Genomic DNA, 17,097 nt, shown 5'->3' with positions numbered 1-17,097 from the left:
TTGAACAAGAACCCACCCCTTTACTGCGATTGGTCGTATCCCGTAGCAACAATAATCTCATTGGTCCAAAATAGGGAGTAAAGTAGATGGTGATTTGTCACAAGTCCTTATACTAACTTTTGATTGGCCAAATGCACCATCAATCAAATCTGAAGCAACGTACTACATGAAATATGACACAAACATGCGGCGCGATGATAGGCTGACATCGCTTGCATTTAACTTTTAAACAACTAGTGCATTTTTATATCAAGATGTACAGAATGGAGAGGGACTTTAAAGATCCCCTCCAGACATGTCTTAAAAATACTCAGATTTGAATAATAATATGTGTCTGATATGGTTTTCCTACAAAGTTTCCACAAGTTACCCTGTTAAAAATCTTTAAAAGAAAATCTCCTCCAATTCTCCCTCTTTGAAAAATCCAGAATCAATTAATATGCAAATATAATTAATTTCAAAAGTTTAACTGCTGGACACAAGATGTTTCTAACTTCACTGTAAAGTCTGTTCTCAGTTTATGTGCACTGGAGGCTTCAAGTTTCCACATCACACTTGTTGAAACTGAATATTGATGTCACAAATCATGCTCGTAACTACACAACTTAAAATGACATTTAAGGTGAGAGAAACCTTCCCCCTCGGGCGGATAAATGTGAAAACAGCGTTCTAGTGTTAAACTTTGCACATACATCATCCTGAACAGTGAAGGTTAAACATCCAGCTGTAGAAACAAGAAGAAAAACACATCCTTGACTGGAGGGTGTCTTTAAATAAATAAAGGATGACATAGACGATAAAATTTTACTCCACACATAACAAGTGTAAAAATACAACATGGTAAAATTACAGAAATGTCTTACTATTAATATTTGAATGAAAAATTAAACAAATTTGAAAGTTTTGGACTTTGGACACTGTGGGTCAAACAATAATGCAAGTTGCTGGACCACAGGTTATCAAATAATTTAAAATAATAAAATAACTAGCTATGCCATTGTAGAAAGGTTGGATTGATTTGGTTTGTCAGCTGAACATGTTATTGTATGTTATATTTAGTTTCACCTGCCTGCTCTGTGTGGGTGTAAAGGAACGAGACTAAATCAAAAATAGGCAAAGGACTCAGACACTAAGTTTTTTTTATCATGTTGGTCCAGTGATGATTACTGGCTCTTGTGTGCCAAGTAAAGCACTAAGAATGAGAGCTTGGTATTCTCGACCATTCTGTCTCTCACTGCCTAAAATGGAAAAACTCTCATTCAGAACATTTGGCTTTGATCTGGAGGTCTGGGTTGTCTCATTGGTTTTCAATGTTCCCTCAAGTTTAAAGCAGGGTAGAACACACCAAAAGTGTGTCTGCAGAACAGAAAAATGCCCATATAATGCTGTCCTTAGTGTTGGTCTGTTTCAATTCAAAGAACAGTTGGTATTTTTACATATTGAGATTTGTCAGCATTGGCAGAAAATGTATAAAAATAAACCTTGTATGATTTAATTAAAGTTCATCATTCAGTGACGTATTTAAGGATCTTTTCAAAACTTGCTGATAAATGATGCTGCAACAAAGTCTTATAGATATATATACTGTACATATCTGCATGATAACAAGTGTTCCTGCAGCTGTCTTCATTAAAATCTTGTAAACAGCAAAAATCCAAATAATTAAAGCAGGGATTATAATCTTTAAATGCATGAACCTGGTTTATCTGTTTTACAGATAGATGGGGTGAGCGAGCATCTTTCTCCTTCTCCCTGAGTCTGGAGGGCAAATCACAAAAAGGGAAAATTTAAGGAAATAGAACACTGGGAGAGGAGGTATGTGGGTCACCTTCTGTTTTGCATCCGTAATCACCTCTTTTCTACAGCACCAGGGGGAGATGAAGAGCTCAGAAAAAGCTTTGAAATGGAGAGAGAGAGATGAAAGGAGCATGCTGAATGTTGGTGGCTCTGCTTTCTGAGTCCCACCAGACACCCCCTTAAATCATGAGACCAGGATGTAGGTCAGGGATGCTTTCAGGAGCGTGCCGCTGTTAAGACAGCACGCATGTTTGCATACACATATGGATGCACACATATACACACAAACAAACAAAAGTGCACATGTATGCGTTCCTGTCGCTGTTGGTTATCTCCAGGTTACTCAATAGTGATTAATCTTTTCCAAGGGTCAAAGTTCATGTGAAACATAACTGGAGTCAGAGATGGTCATAGTAAATGTTGCCTGAGAAGCAAACAAAACAAAACAAAACAAAAAAAAAGAAACATTTGGACCACAAAATTGAACATTTTCTGCATTTGAAAAGGATTTTCTGGTTTACAGGGTTTAAATGTTTTGCCATATTAGCTGTGTGTTGCAAGAGATGACAGTTTTCATGCCACTCATCCCTCCCTGGTCTGTCAATCAATTGGTTCAACACTATGATAAAATACTATAAAATATCTACTGGATGGATTGATATGAATATTCACGGTCACCAGAAGTATTCTGACTTTCAAATAGTAAGTTTTACACTTAAGTACAGGATACCTGTCATATTAGCATTAGCATTCAGATACACAGAAAGCCTAGCTGATGCTGCATTTACATCATGCAGAAATTACCATATTTACTGGTTTCCGATCTGTAAATACTGTTTATCTCAACATCCAAGTGGTAATCTGAATCTCAGAATTAAAACCTAGTGTTTTTCTAAAAGGTCTAATATATTTGACTTGGCACAAAATAATATGACAGTATCTGAAACACAGACAAACACCAAAGCCCCTCACATCATCTTAAATCCATCAGTCAAGGTAATTACACCCTATTTAATGCTAATTTGGTAAACGCACACCATTTCTAATCCATGAATGACCAATGTGCCCATCATTTTGTCCTAGGATGTAAGATTAGCAAAGTTGTCTCATATTTTCATCCAGCCATCCATTTTATTGGCCTTCAGACTTTTGAGTCTGGTTGTATTTTTAAAATATTAGATAGATAAATATATTCAGCTGGACAGTGTGGAGCTCATTGCATACTTCAATGGACACCAACTGGACAGGTAGCCATCATACAGCCATTGCTAATGTCAATAGACTTATCAAAATGCAATTAGGTCAAGTGTGCGGATGTGAGTTCTGTGACAGAAATGTTACAGACACACAGTAGTACCAACAGGCTGCTTAACATAATGTTCTCCAGGCTGTGGGTGGAATTACTGAGTAGATTCTCTCAACTTGGCAGCGAGATCTCTTGTTCCATGTACCAGATATTACTAATGCTGACCTTTGTATGGGAGCACATCACTAAAATAGCCTTGATGGTGGCCAAGATGTTAATGAAGTATATTTGACGTCATTAAAATGGGACAGCCTTCATTGAGCGCCATCTTGAAAACCTTTTTTTTGATCCCACTGACCCTAAAAATACTAAATCTCTCTGTGGACCAGCGTCCCAGCTGCTGTTTGTAATATAAACAAGGCAGAGAACTGGCTTGTTCTGCAGACATTTTCTACTTGTTTTGGGGACATTTTGTAAAAATGTGGCACTCAATTATTAAAGATGCAAGAAAAAAAATCAAAATATGTTATGCACATCAAGAATAGGCACAGTTTATTATATAAAAGCCTTAATACACTGGAAGGAATAAGGAGAACAAAGAAAACTAGACAATTTTTAAAAATGTATTTTAGTTTTTATTATCATTCTTTATTTGTATATAATATATGTTATTTGTTGTGTTTCTTTTGACCTTTTTTGTGTTTTTTTTCTGTACTCTCTCTCTCAGCTCTGTATATTTTTGTATATAATCTGTCTGTCCACTTAAAATACTTAAAATAGAATTCACTACTTAATATTTACTAATTGAAACGCTTAAAATAAGACCAGGATATAATTTTTACATAAAAATATGTTTTAGGCTACAGTGATATTTCTTACATGTCTCAGCTGTAATTTGAAGCCCACTTTATAGGAGTACTGTATGATTTATTATAGGAGACAGTTTCCGCACAAAGTCTTTCAACCTTAAACAAAGTGTGTGATGGTTATCTATCTCGGTAAGGAATCATAACTGTCTGTTGATGAGTCACAAAGCTTTCTTAAATAAGTTCCTCTTTCACCTGTTAGACTTGAATATTGTAACTGCCTGACTCATTCTCAGATGTAGTGAGAGAGGAGCAAATCTGATATTAGTAAAGTCAGATTAGAAATATTATGCACTGAGTAAATGGATTGACTTACAACATTTCTTTTTGAATAATTTCAAGACCTTACTGTGTTTGAACAAATGACTGTATATAGTTGCAACTATTTTATTGTATGCCCCTGTATTATCCTATCTCTATCTCTTCTATCTCCCATATACAGTAAATAATAATGTACATACAAACAAAAAACAAACATAAACAAACATAAAAGAAAGTGATTGAAAGTAGAAATCAGGAAAAATGAATTAGATTATACATTTTTTGAAAATTGTAGTAGACATGGGTTTTAAATGTACCTGATTTCTGAAGATTTCTACTTAAACTTGAGAAAATGCAAACACACAATGCTTCTATTAAATTCAGATACTGACTGAATATATTTCTGTGATTTGCTTTTCACCAAAGTTTGAAACTCTGCTAATTCCAAGTATAAGATGAGAAGAAATTTATTCTGTTGCATTCGGATGAAGAAAAGGGCCAGAAAACAGATGCAGTAGGAGACATGTGCATTTCTAGCTGTTTGCTGTCTGCTCTGTGTCATCCCATCTGGCTCATCAGACTCCAGCTAACAGACTGTCATTACAGTAATGCACTTAAGGCAGTGATGTTACCTTTGAAACATCCTGGCATCTCATCAACAGCACAGAAAAAACACTGGCGCTTCAATAACATTACATATTTTCAGTTTGCCCTAAAGTTAGTATTGGTACAGTTTGTGTTATTGGTTCTATTTTACAGATGATTGTCCTTTTCTGCTATTTTGTCTGCTGCCACGTTGTTCACAAAGACACTATGCACGTCACAGTGCCACATAACCTCTCTTTGAACCTCTCTGCACTGGTTTCCTGTTGACTTCAACATTTTGCTGATTGCTGTTAGAGCTCAGCTAGGTGTGGTTCCTACTCAGATTTTTAAAAGGGGGAAGTTAAAAAATTGTAGTGCAAACTCAGAATAAACATTTTAATTTAAAAATTTTAATTTTGAGGCAAGAAGTGTACTGTTATTCTCATACTCCTCACCCTCCTTTGACCAGCTTCAAGCCTCAAAACTTACTTATGATGAGCTCTCTACCTTGAAACAGCATTTTCCTTGAGGCTGATGAGTTTTTCTCTTAATATTTTGTCTGGCTTTCAATATAATCATGCTCTGGTGGTTGTGTTCTGACACCTGAGAGAACTGGCTTGAATTGTCAGATTCTTTGCAGTTGTAAATATTAGTAGTCATGACCACATTGGAGTTATAGCTGGTCTTTATACTATGTTGTGTATTTTAAGCTTGAGAACATCAAGCATCTGTCATGCAGTTAGCATCAGACAGTGAAACTAATTAGGAAGGAGGTGTCACCAATACTGTGTGTCAGATGTGGTGGAGGAAATGAATGTTAGATTAATTGCACTGATGCTCTCCAACCTCACTTCTTGCACAGACTCTAATCTCCGCTGCAACATGAAAACTAGGTTGCTGGAGAAAGAGGGCGGAAAGCGGAGACATGAACTGGATCAATCTGTCACCCCGGCACAAGATGACAAATATGTTTCTCTTATCTCTCTCTCTCTCTCTCTGGCTGTCCCACACTCCTTTAGAAAAATCTCAGTGACGCAAATGCTTCCCGATCTGCGTTGTCACACATAAAAACAGACAGTAATTCTGGATGTAGTTAAGGATGACAGATCTACAAGCACTGTGCAAACAATGACTAATGTGTGTTGTTTGTGTTTGTGAGAGTGGTTTGGAGATCTTTCATATGCTACCAGCTGGTCTTTGTCCATTTTGCCGATTGGCTGGAAGATGGGAAGTGGCTGTTGTTAAAAGAGAAGCAGTTGTGTTTTGTTTCACATCTTGAAAGTTCGTGATGATTTTTCTTTGCTTGCCATAACAAATGCTGTTGCCCTTTCTCTTGCATAAACTGAAACATGAGAGTGCTTTTATTAATGAGAAAAATATAAAAAATATGAAAAAAAGTATAATTGCTGAAAGAAAGGCTGGCAAAATTCTATATTTTTCTTATTGTCAACCAACACCATGAAAAGACAATGAATTGAGCCTTCTGACATGTATTGCTCATGTAGCCAGATATATATGCAGCAGAATGTAGCTTATTCCTTATACAAAATGTGTATTAATCCATGAAAATAGTCCCCAACAAATGCACAGTTTTCTCCTGTTTAAGTAACATTGGCTAAAAACTACAGTGCCCAGATGTTTAAGGAAGTTACTTAACTTTAAAAAAAAAAGAAACAATATATGAACTGTTTCAAAGATTTATGTAGTCAGGAGGAATCAAGCGGCAGCTACCACAGCTTAAAGCTGAGGCCAAGGCAGAAGCACCTTAAGTGTAATGCTGCCGACGGCTAAAATTGGCTGAAATTGAGTGTCAACTTCTCTCCAGAAATACTAAGTCAGTAACATTTTTTAACGAGTCATTATGGTCTCAATCACTAAATCTGGCTCTCAAATAAGTGTGCTGGTGGTAATTTGGTAAATTATTGTACTGTTAATAAGATTTGAAGACTTACAGTAGGCTGTCTGATGTGTGGGTGTTTTTTGTGGGTGCTCACCTACTGCTCCCCCTGCCTCTGGGACTTGCACTGAGTCAGACTATTATCACAATATTTTGGTAAGTTTAAAGGTACACTATGCAGGATTCTCCCTAAAAAAAAAACCCCCAATTGTATAGACTCATACAAAAGTAATCTGGCAATGCAGCGCATTCCCACAGGGTTGTTCAGTGGTGTGGGTGTGTTTATTTGTGCTTTACAACGTGACCGCCATGAAACATTCAGAACATAACGTTTTATTACTTCACAGCTTTGTTTTTCGCCAGCATCACTCGCTCTCTTCATTCACTCTCTAACTCACACGACCACCACTGCTCTCTCTCTCTCCCTCTCTCACTCTGGTGTCCAGCCGGGGATGAATGCTGTGTGTTTACAAACACCAACTGACAAATCCTGCATAGTATACCTTAAAGGTTACTTGATTACGATACCTGCCCTCTTTGCATTTTAGCTAAAGTAGGTAACGTTAGCCCAGTTGCACACTGCTCGGTGTTCCCAGTAAGCTAGCTTTTGCTACCGATTTAGCAGGGCGTGATTCCAGAGTGTGAAAGACAACACCTCGCACTCCTTATTTGGAAGGTCGTGGCTCCAAACGGAAAAGATGGCATCGACTATAAGCTGAAACTCTGGCTTCAAACTGGCTCCAATGTAAACCAACAGGTGGCGTCACACCTTTACCTCCATCTATACATACAGTCTATGGTAGGAACCAATGAGCTCGGGACTGAATGTCACAGACAATGTAGGGAAATGAGAAAGTATTTAGAGACAATGTAACACATTGCTGGTTTTAGTCTTTTCATGGGACTTGTTGACAATAAGAAAAGTATAGAATAACATCAGCCCTTTAACTGAATTGTCATCCCCACTACTACCCCTTTCTATACAACCACACAACTACCTGATTTCCAGTCTCTGTTCCTCTGTGATCTCCTTGTGGCACGTGCATCACAGTCCAACACTTAAGCCATCATACCTCATAAGAGAACGCCTCTCTCATCTTGCAGATTTACTTAATCAGAGAGTCTATTTTTAGTTTAGCCACATGCAAGCCAAGCAGGATCTCAACTAAAACCCCTGCAGCATTGTCTCAGTCTGTAAAACGCTGATGACTTGCACTCGGGTGAAAGTCATGCATCACGTTTCACTTGTCATCGAGTGGATTGGCAGAAGAGGGTTATTAGCAACAGGAGGGCTTGCTGCAGCGGCTCTCTCTGGGGCTCCAGAGGGCACTTCTCTCAGCAGTGCTGGTGGTTGTTGTGGCTGAGTTCACTAATGAAAACCTGACATTACTGAAAGTGCGTCACCGGCCTGGAAATCACGCAGTAGACGCAGCTCAAGTATCGAATGTTTACATATGGGTCAGGCATCAGTTTATCTTAACAATAACACTGGAGATGGACAGCCGGTAAAGACACTTCCCTCTGTCTTGTAACTTCCTCCTTTATGTGTGTCTGTGTTTGCCAGAAGCCTTTTATGACTGGATTTTATGTCTTCACCTATTACAAATGCATCATATAAAAAAAGTTTTAGGGTCAAAGTAATGTTTTCTTAGGTGCTGAGCCCTTGCACTCCCTGCTAATTTTTGCATAGTTGACTCAGTGTAAGTAATTTAGGATTGGGGAGTCAGCTGTTTTGATGTAAAACATGTCACATTTATCTATGCAAATGTATCTAAAAGATGCACAGCTCATTTTCCACTAATAGTATTCTTTTTTTCCATAAGTGCACTTTCTAAGTAAAAATTCAATGACTCAAAATATTTGAAAATATTTATTAAAGTACATATGACAAACATTGTAACATATATGTATAAAGTAAAACAAATATAAAGTATAAAGGTTATGATTTTCTTTGAAAGTCAAGGCGACTTTAGAAGTCAGAAACAGCAATAAAATATCACATCTACAATTCCACTTGGTTATGAACAAAAATAAAAGAATAAATAAAAACATTTAGAAAGGCTTTTTTTTTTTTTTTTTTTTTGCTCAGGAATCAAAGCAAGAGCAGAGATTTCTTTCACCGTGAAGCTGGAAAACAAGAGCTTGAACCTTGTGATGGTACTCTACTGCTTCAGTGACAGCCAGGTCACTGTTGTTGCACAGTACATTGCTTAGTCAAAGTATTTACAGTTTGGTAAGTCGCAATACTAACATTTTTTTTTAACAGTCTTTTCTATGTTGACTGGTCAAGTAGAAAATCTGGATTGAAACAAAAATACCTATACATCTTTAAAATGGAAAAATCTTTCATCTTTCAAGTTTTCCTCGAAGATGTCTACAGTAGAAAAGGAATACATTTAAAGAGTCAGAGTGGTGTGTTCAACTCTGCGTCATCTGCTACCTTTACACTCATCATATCTATACAGCAGTATCACCAGCCTGTGGCACTGGTGGGGACCTTTACAGATATGCAACAAGTGCATCTCCAAGCTATATACTGTTGATATGTTAGTATATATTAAATGCAGACTTTTGCAGCAGCAGCAGCAGCTTACAAACACAGGCAGGCTGGCAGACAGGCCAGTTTGGTTCAGTTCAGTTGGCCTCCATTTGAAGCGGCGTCAAGGCGAAGCGAGGAACACGGGGGCCAGGAGATGATCCAGCCCTCACTGAGTGGAGTCGGAGTCACTGGAGTCCAGGCTGGCCTGTGTGGTTGTGGGGGTGCAGCTGTGATGGGTGGCTGGTGGACAGTGAAGGGTCTGTGTGCTCCGCCTCAGGTTCTCCAGGGACTGCAGGAAGGAACGACGCGCCCTCTCCTCCTCCAGTGGCGAGGAGCCCTCTTCCTCCACCTCTGCGATCTCAGCAAAGGTTACAGGCTGTGTTTTGAATCGAGCCTCACGGGGTCGGCGGGAGCGGCTCTTGCCCCTGGCCGGGCCCTTTGGGACAGGCAGCTGCTGGGGGAACTCCTCCATGGCTGAGGCCATAAGGTGAGCAGGCAAGACGTGGAAACCAGAGGCCTCCATAACCATCTGACGCACAGCAGCCATTGGTGGAACAGGAGCCAAAATGTGTAAGAAATCAAATCTAATTTTACTGCCTGTGCAAGTCTCAAACTTTTTCTTTCCTTGCTCTTTCTGGTGCTTTGTCCTATTCGAAGAGAAGTCGCTGCTTCAGGAGCAACAAAGCAAGAGTCCGTCCAAAGTCAAAGACAAACAAACAATCCTCAGACCTCCAAGTCCAGCCACACTGAAGATTAGAAGAAACAGCTGCTCCAAAGGTGCACTGGTTAAGTCTCACTCCTCGATGTGAGTGCTTCTGTCTCAACTCTGCTGGTGCCTGATGTCTCTTGTCTCTCTGGCTGTTACTTGTTGTGTGTGTGAATCTCTGTCTGCTGAAGCGAATGTCACTGACAGCTCCGGCACTCTCTTTTATAGCAGCACACTACCCGCTCAGTCTCTCTCTCTCTCTCTCTCTGTGTTTGCCAGGTCCCTCCTACTACCCTCCCTCCCTCCCAGTCATAGTTCCGGCCTCCGTAACAGCCAGACAGTCACAGTCACCCCCCTCAAAATAAACATATGAGGAAAGAGTATCTATGTGTGTGCTGGGTGGTGGGGGGGTTTGACTGATTTATAGGAAAGGAGAGAAATTTAAAGAAAGAAAAAGAGAGGCAGTTGAGAAAGAAATGGAGAGAGTTAAAGTAAGTGAGACAGAGAGAATGTATGGTCGAGAGAGGAGGGGACGACATGAGATGAAAATTAGAGCAGAGAGAAAAGTAGACCAAACCAAGCCAAGGTTGTTAGACTCAAACACTATTACACTTTTTATCCAACAAATGCAGGACAGCTCTTGGAACAGACAGGAGTTGTGCACAGCTCCGCTCAGTACGGCAAGAAATGACTACCTTTGTAAAGCTTATATTTACTTTCTGTGCAGGATATTACAGAGGTGTTGATTCAACTCTGTGGCAATTTTGGAACCTGTGGGATGTGATATTTTTGTTTCACATTGCATTACATCAAAAGGTGCTCATTTTATTATATATTTCCGCATGTATTACTCCAGATTCAGGAATAGTCTGCCTGAGAAATAACAAGCAGACAAGTGAGGTTAAATCTATAGCAAGTATCAATAGATGAGCCAAAAAAGGACACAAAAAACTGCATTGTTACCATTCAATGGGGCACTTTGTTTTTTAAACAAAATCTGATTGCATTAATTTCCTTTTCTTCTTTTTTGCACCATTATTTAAACACTGGATCACAGTCATTAATTTAGCCCAAATTTCACTAGCTATTTATTAAGCATTTGAACAGCCGATTGCTTTGTCAGGATCAAATTATACCTCCAAATGACAGTTGGTAACTTGCCAGTGTGACCTGGTGCAGTAGGCACACTAATGAGCCACAGGAAATGTTTCACACTCAGTCCCCTCAAATGAAATATGTGTCTAAAGAGCGACCCGGTGGTTTCCTCCGGAACTCACCCTGATGTGTGGATGGGAGCAAACATTACTGACAGCTCTGCTTACGCATGCTCATAATGTGTATATGTAAACATAAGTGACTGCAGGAGAGAATGTCAAGAATTTGTTATTACAGCCAGTGGTAGAAGAACTATTCACATAATTTACTTAAGTAAAAGTAGCAATTCAGCAATGTAAAAATGCACCATTACAAGTAAAAGTCCTGCATGAAAAACCCTTCTTAAGTAAAAGTACATAAGTCTTCACAGCAAAATGTACATTAATCAAATTCAGTTACGGTAAAAGTACTTGTTTGTTTGTTTGTTTTGTCCCTCTGACTGAGGGACTGTTATATATGACATCATTAGATTATTAATACTGAAGCATCAGTGCGTAAGCAGCATGTTACTGTTGTAGCCGCTGTTTGAAGTACTTTGTATACAGTTAACTAGTTTAGTCCAGTGGTTCCCAACCTAGGGGTCGGGCCCCTCCAAAGGGTCACCAGATAAATCTGAGGAGTTGTGAGATGATTAACAAGAGAGAAAAGAAGAAAAAACAAAGTTCTGATACACAAATCTGTTTTCAGTTTTGTAATGAAACCATGTGAGAAGTTTAGAGGTAAAAATCACTATTTGGTGGAGCTGTTAACAACTCATAGACATCTGAAATGTGACCCCGACTACACACTGCTTTTTGTAAGACGTCAAAAGCCAAAAAGGTTGGAAACCACTGGTTTCATCTTCAACAATGTGTTGTATTTTAAAAGCTTGTTATATTTTCCATTGTGTCAAATCTTCATCTGCAAAGTAACTAAAGCTGTCAAATAAATGTAGTGGAGTAGAAAGTACAATGTTTCCCTCTGAAATGTAGTGGAGTGGAGGTATAAAGTAGCATCAAATGGAAATACTCAAATAAAGTACAAGTACATCAAAATTGTACTTTAGTATAGTGCTTGAGTAAATGTGCTTTCCACCACTGATTACAGTCTCTGTGTGGGTACAATGACATCATCTCTCACCTTGTACATGTGAGTGGCAGCCACATATATTGTAGCACAGAGAGACCAACATTAAGTTAAATGTAACTGTAGTCAAATCCACCTGCAGACACGAGGAGAAGACGCAACACAAAGTCCAGATGTAAACCAGGACATTGTTGCTTACAGGCAGCATCAAATAATGATATCATGTTAATTAGTGTAATAAATGTGAACAAAGACTATCACAAACACTCTGATCAACCTTCGGTACAGTGATCCACCGGAAATCTGGATTGTTTCATGGCACAAAACAAGAAGCAGTGGTGGAAAGTAACTAAGTACATTTACTCAAGTACTGTACGTTACTTGAGTATTTCCATTTTATGCTACTTTGTACTTCTATTCCACTACATTTCAGAGGGAAATATTGTACTTTTCAATCCACTACCTTTATTATTATTTATATAATTTACATTAAGATTGCACATATAATAATATATTTTAATATTCTAACTGTTGTTTAAATTGTCTGCTCTTCAAGCTTAAGACTCTTCTGTTTGCCTTTTATTAAATCAAATTTAGTTTTTTTAAAATTATTGTATTCTGCTTTTATCTGTCTAATTATATTCTAACATATTAATTTTCTTTTTAGCTCTTATAAATTCTATTTAAATGTGTCTTTTATAATGTCTTGTTTTTCTTTTACATTTTGTCTTATTGCCTTTTATGTTTTATCTAAAGCACTCTGAATTGCCTTGTTGCTGAAAGATGCTATAAAATACATAAATACAAATAAACATGCCGTGTCTTGCCTTGAATTTCTAATCAGTCACAGTAAACAGTTCGACAAAAAGCAAACCAAAAACCAAGCTCCTCTTGTGGATGGAAGTAAGGGAAGTATTGCTTCAGCGAATATGCAGTAAAAAGGAGCGACACAGCGGTTGCAACACATCTGTCTGATTTACAAGGGAAAACATATTGTCCAACACACATGATAAATGACACCGACTGTCTGCAGATGAGCTGAGAGTCCTGCACTAGAATGATCCCTACAGCACAAAACTAAACGTTATGCTTTCAGCCTTATTCTAGTAAATAAATAGAGAAATGTGAGCTCTGCTTCAAGATCCGCAGAGCAACAATCATCCTTTCTTCCAAAACAATATCACCATTTATTGATTTGGAGGTTTAGTTATTAAATGAATGAGTCTGATCCTGATTAAAACATCAATCATCTGAAAAATATAACTTGGTTTAAGAGTAAAAACAACATTTTAAAGGTTCTTGTCGCATCATCTGTTATAAGTAGTAAGTGACATTTTTGGTTTCTTAAATTCATAATGTGAAAAAGCTTTTAGGAATGTAAGCAGATGAGACTACATGACGACAGGCAGGTCAGAGACAGTCACACAGGATGCTCAGCCTTATATGTAGTCAAAGTCACAGCACACAAGGCAACAGATACACAAACACCACAGACTCATCAGTAAGTCCCAACATCATCCAAGTCAACACATAACGTCATCCTAACTGTAACTGTAAGGACTAAATTTATCAGTGTCACTGCTGATGATGGCATGTCAGGATTGGTGTCGGCCGGGTCGTTTACATTCACACCGCGGATGATTTCTTCTCTCACATGTGACAGATCTGTTCGGAGTCACATTTTTGTAATTCTGACCTGAAACAATTGATTTTTGATACGAAATCCTTTTATGAGCCGTTCAGCGCACTTGTGACTAAGGTCAAAAAACTCTACTGCTGCCGTGAAAATAAGAAACTCCTGTGTCTTCTCTCGTCGTTCGCTTAAAAAAGTAAACATTTTTGTGCCTCGTGACAGATTAGCTGAATCATACACAAGAAGGAAAAGGAAGCAAGGTGGATAAACATGAAGATACATATCCAACCACAAATGTGAGGTAGTGTGAGAGTCTGTCTTTTGATATTATTACTAAGTTTAATTTATGCTCAGTCTCTCAACAATCTCTTGACGGAAATATTCAGTACAGGACACAATAATTGCTGTTGCATACATTAATGTCATCAAGTACTGTCTAGCCTGGCAAATGAACTATGAAAACAGTGTTACTTATATGAATTGGGCCTTAATAAAAGAGACATATTTGTTTTTATGTGTGTGTTCTTTCTACTTACTACTTCTACTTACTTAGTAGTCACTGAGATATAAGTGTTTTGTAGTTGTAATGTGTTTTCTGGAGTCAAGAGACAGTCAAGTATTCACTCAAGTATTGAGTGTTGAAGCATAAATCAGCTTTCCAGAGCGCTGAAATCTTATCTCATAGCAGTATAAACTGCTGTGCAGTGTTTGACGATCTGATAAGCTCTAAATTTATGGATCTATTACTCAAACAACGTTTTTAGATTGTATTTTGTTTTTTAGTCTAAACGATTGGTTATACTGCAACTGCTTTGTCTCAGTGTTGGTAAGTTAATGTTGGTATCAGAGTTTCATATCCTGAAACACAACTGTGACATGAATGCAGCCTTTGAAACTTGAATATGATATATGATACGATTTATTTATGGATTACAGACATAAAAATAAAAACTGAAGGGGTAACATGTTAAAGTGAACATGGCTCAAAGCTGTTAAAAGACGAAAAGAAACATACAAGATGTTCAACATAAGACTAAACAATAAAATCCTGAAATCCAAAAGCACATTGCCACAATTAAAATAAAAGATAATAACACCCACATCAGAAAACAAGGACAATTTGATAGCTAAAGTAAAATGACACTGAAAATCTCTGTATAGATCTGTGACCCTATTCCATAAATAAGTCCTAACTTGACTTCTGAAAGCTAAGAAATGAAAAAAAAAACAGATTCAATGTAGAAAATGGGCAGAGTTATAGTTTGAAGTTGACGAAAGAGTTTTTTATAATGCATACTGTATGTAAATTAACTTTTTAAAGGCACACAGGTGTCAGCAGGGTGGTTTATAAGTCAGTGACGTTAACACGCACCTTCAAATCTGATCATAATCTGTGATCACTGTCAATGTCACAGTGGGCGAGGCAACACATACACAAACATGAGGAAACTGCGGGGCAAACCCGAGTGTCATCCTGGAAAATTACCCAGGTTATCACCAACCAGTGGCACGTACATCAGGAAGCGTACGATCAGTCGCCCTGAGGTGTCAAGTTTTTCGCATTCTTAGGGTTGACCTCATGGGTTTTCCTTCACTGTGGTTGCAAAGTTTTCAGAAGTGACGTTATGGTTTAAATCTGCTGCTGTTTCGTCATGCATTCCTCGCCTGACACCTTAGGAGGGGCAGATGAAGACCAGGTCATCCTATATCTTGTCTCTCTCTCTCTCAAACACACACAAGCATTCACACACACACACACACAGCAGAATGGAGGTGAACTTGCAAATACCACCTTGCTCTATTTTGAGTGAATTCAAGGTCACCTACGATCAAGGACGCAGCTGCCAGTGTAGTGACATCACATGACATCACATGGGGAGAGGGCAGAGGGTCTATGTAAGGGGGGAATATGTTCATAAGTGTATCTGAATGTTTGGTTTTCCATTTTGAATCTGCACCCATTTGATTCAGTGTACATGTTTTATGACACTGTTTCAGGGAATGAAAAGTCTGTGGAGCCGGAACTTTGTAGGACAAGAGCTGTGTGTTCCTCCTTCGGGACAGCTTGTTTTTCTGAAAGTCCTTGCCGAGGCTGCACGTGCTGTTCACAAGGACATCGTTTGGCAAAAACAAAGATCAGGAAACCCCTTGTACCGTACTCGTGACTGTTAAAATGAATCCAAAGTAGGTATTGTTCTTAAAAGCATCATATAACACAGTCCAAATTAGAACATTTTATTTCATGCCTTACTATGAAGATTGAAATAGATGGAAAAATTTGGAAATCTTGTTGGAAACTGGTGCGGTGTATGTGTTGTTCTGTGTATGGGTTGGAGATGGTGGCATGCACTGCTGTCTCTTATGATGCTACTAGACATACAGTAATATAACATTCTTGATGGACTGAAATCCCATTTTTTCCACACATTAAAGTTGATCAAAGCTTCACTCCTGCCTGTCAATCTCCCTACTTCTCAATTAGGAATAAACATGTGCTCAAAGGACTGAAGAAAACACTTTTTCTACTTAATACTGCACAAGTATTTAGATGACTTCATACATACATCTAATTAAAACTATGATATCATACCTACTATTGCATGACTTTTCCTTTTTTAGGAAATTCAACAACAACAATATTATACAATTCTAGTTTTAACACGTCATCATGTGCCCTGCTTTTTTGTAACCTAACCCATATCCTGTATCCAACAGCTGATGGCATTTCGGGGAAAATACTTCCAGCAGGGAGCATGAGCAGAACCAGCTGAGAAATAATCCCCTCCAATCCTCTCCTTGATCACCTACACCGCCCTTCTTCCATCCCAGCCAGCTACCACGCACACACCACACACACATATTAAAGATGGGCCTCTCAAACACCACAGATAATAGAAGAACAGGGTGGAAACTGGACATGTGGACAGGGTAAATTCAATAAACTTTCCTCAGTATTGCAGCCGGATGGTTGAGTCTCATTACAAGACAGTTTAAATGTGTTTTTTGTTGGTCTGAAATGTTCCACCCAGACATGTTTCTTCCTGCTATTTGTCTGTTGTTATAGTTGTATTCCATGGATTTCTTTGTTTTTGTCTTTAAAGCTCCACTAATTTATATTTCCATAATACCACTTAATGAAATTACTACATGTAATATGAGAGTGGTCTCTTGCAGTGATGGTAAGCTTATCAAAATTGACCAAATAAGATTTGTTCCAGGATCAGTGATACAACGTACATATAAATATCACAGTCCTGGTTATGAAACACGGTCGGAAACAAGGGCATCGGATGGAAAAGGAATCAAATGGACTCACCGTAATTAACAAATGGGCTCGACTTTCACTA

At 38.3% G+C, this 17,097-nt stretch overlaps 1 protein-coding gene and 1 long non-coding RNA gene across 2 annotated transcripts; one reads left to right on the top strand and one right to left on the bottom strand.

Moving 5' to 3' along the window:
- The first annotated feature begins 1,723 nt into the window (after nucleotides 1–1,723).
- Nucleotides 1,724–17,010, top strand: LOC121897523. The gene is made up of 3 exons (XR_006096234.1): nucleotides 1,724–1,815; nucleotides 15,749–15,934; nucleotides 16,466–17,010. It is a non-coding gene; the product is annotated as an uncharacterized LOC121897523 (long non-coding RNA).
- c5h11orf96 (chromosome 5 C11orf96 homolog) lies at nucleotides 8,510–10,107 on the bottom strand. The gene has a single exon (XM_042412075.1). The coding sequence runs from the start codon at nucleotides 9,736–9,738 to the stop codon at nucleotides 9,358–9,360; it is 381 nt and encodes a 126-aa protein (XP_042268009.1). The 5' UTR covers nucleotides 9,739–10,107; the 3' UTR covers nucleotides 8,510–9,357.
- Nucleotides 17,011–17,097: the final 87 nt, after the last annotated feature.

The sequence above is a fragment of the Thunnus maccoyii genome, chromosome 5 (assembly GCF_910596095.1).
Source record: "Thunnus maccoyii chromosome 5, fThuMac1.1, whole genome shotgun sequence".
Taxonomy (NCBI): Eukaryota; Metazoa; Chordata; class Actinopteri; order Scombriformes; family Scombridae; genus Thunnus; species Thunnus maccoyii.
Note: the sequence above shows the minus strand (reverse complement) of the source record. Positions and strands in the feature narration are given on the sequence as shown.

Excerpts from the sequence above, each read along its gene's own strand:
- c5h11orf96 (XM_042412075.1), bottom strand. The coding sequence starts at position 9,738 with ATGGCTGCTGTGCGTCAGATGGTTATGGAGGCCTCTGGTTTCCACGTC.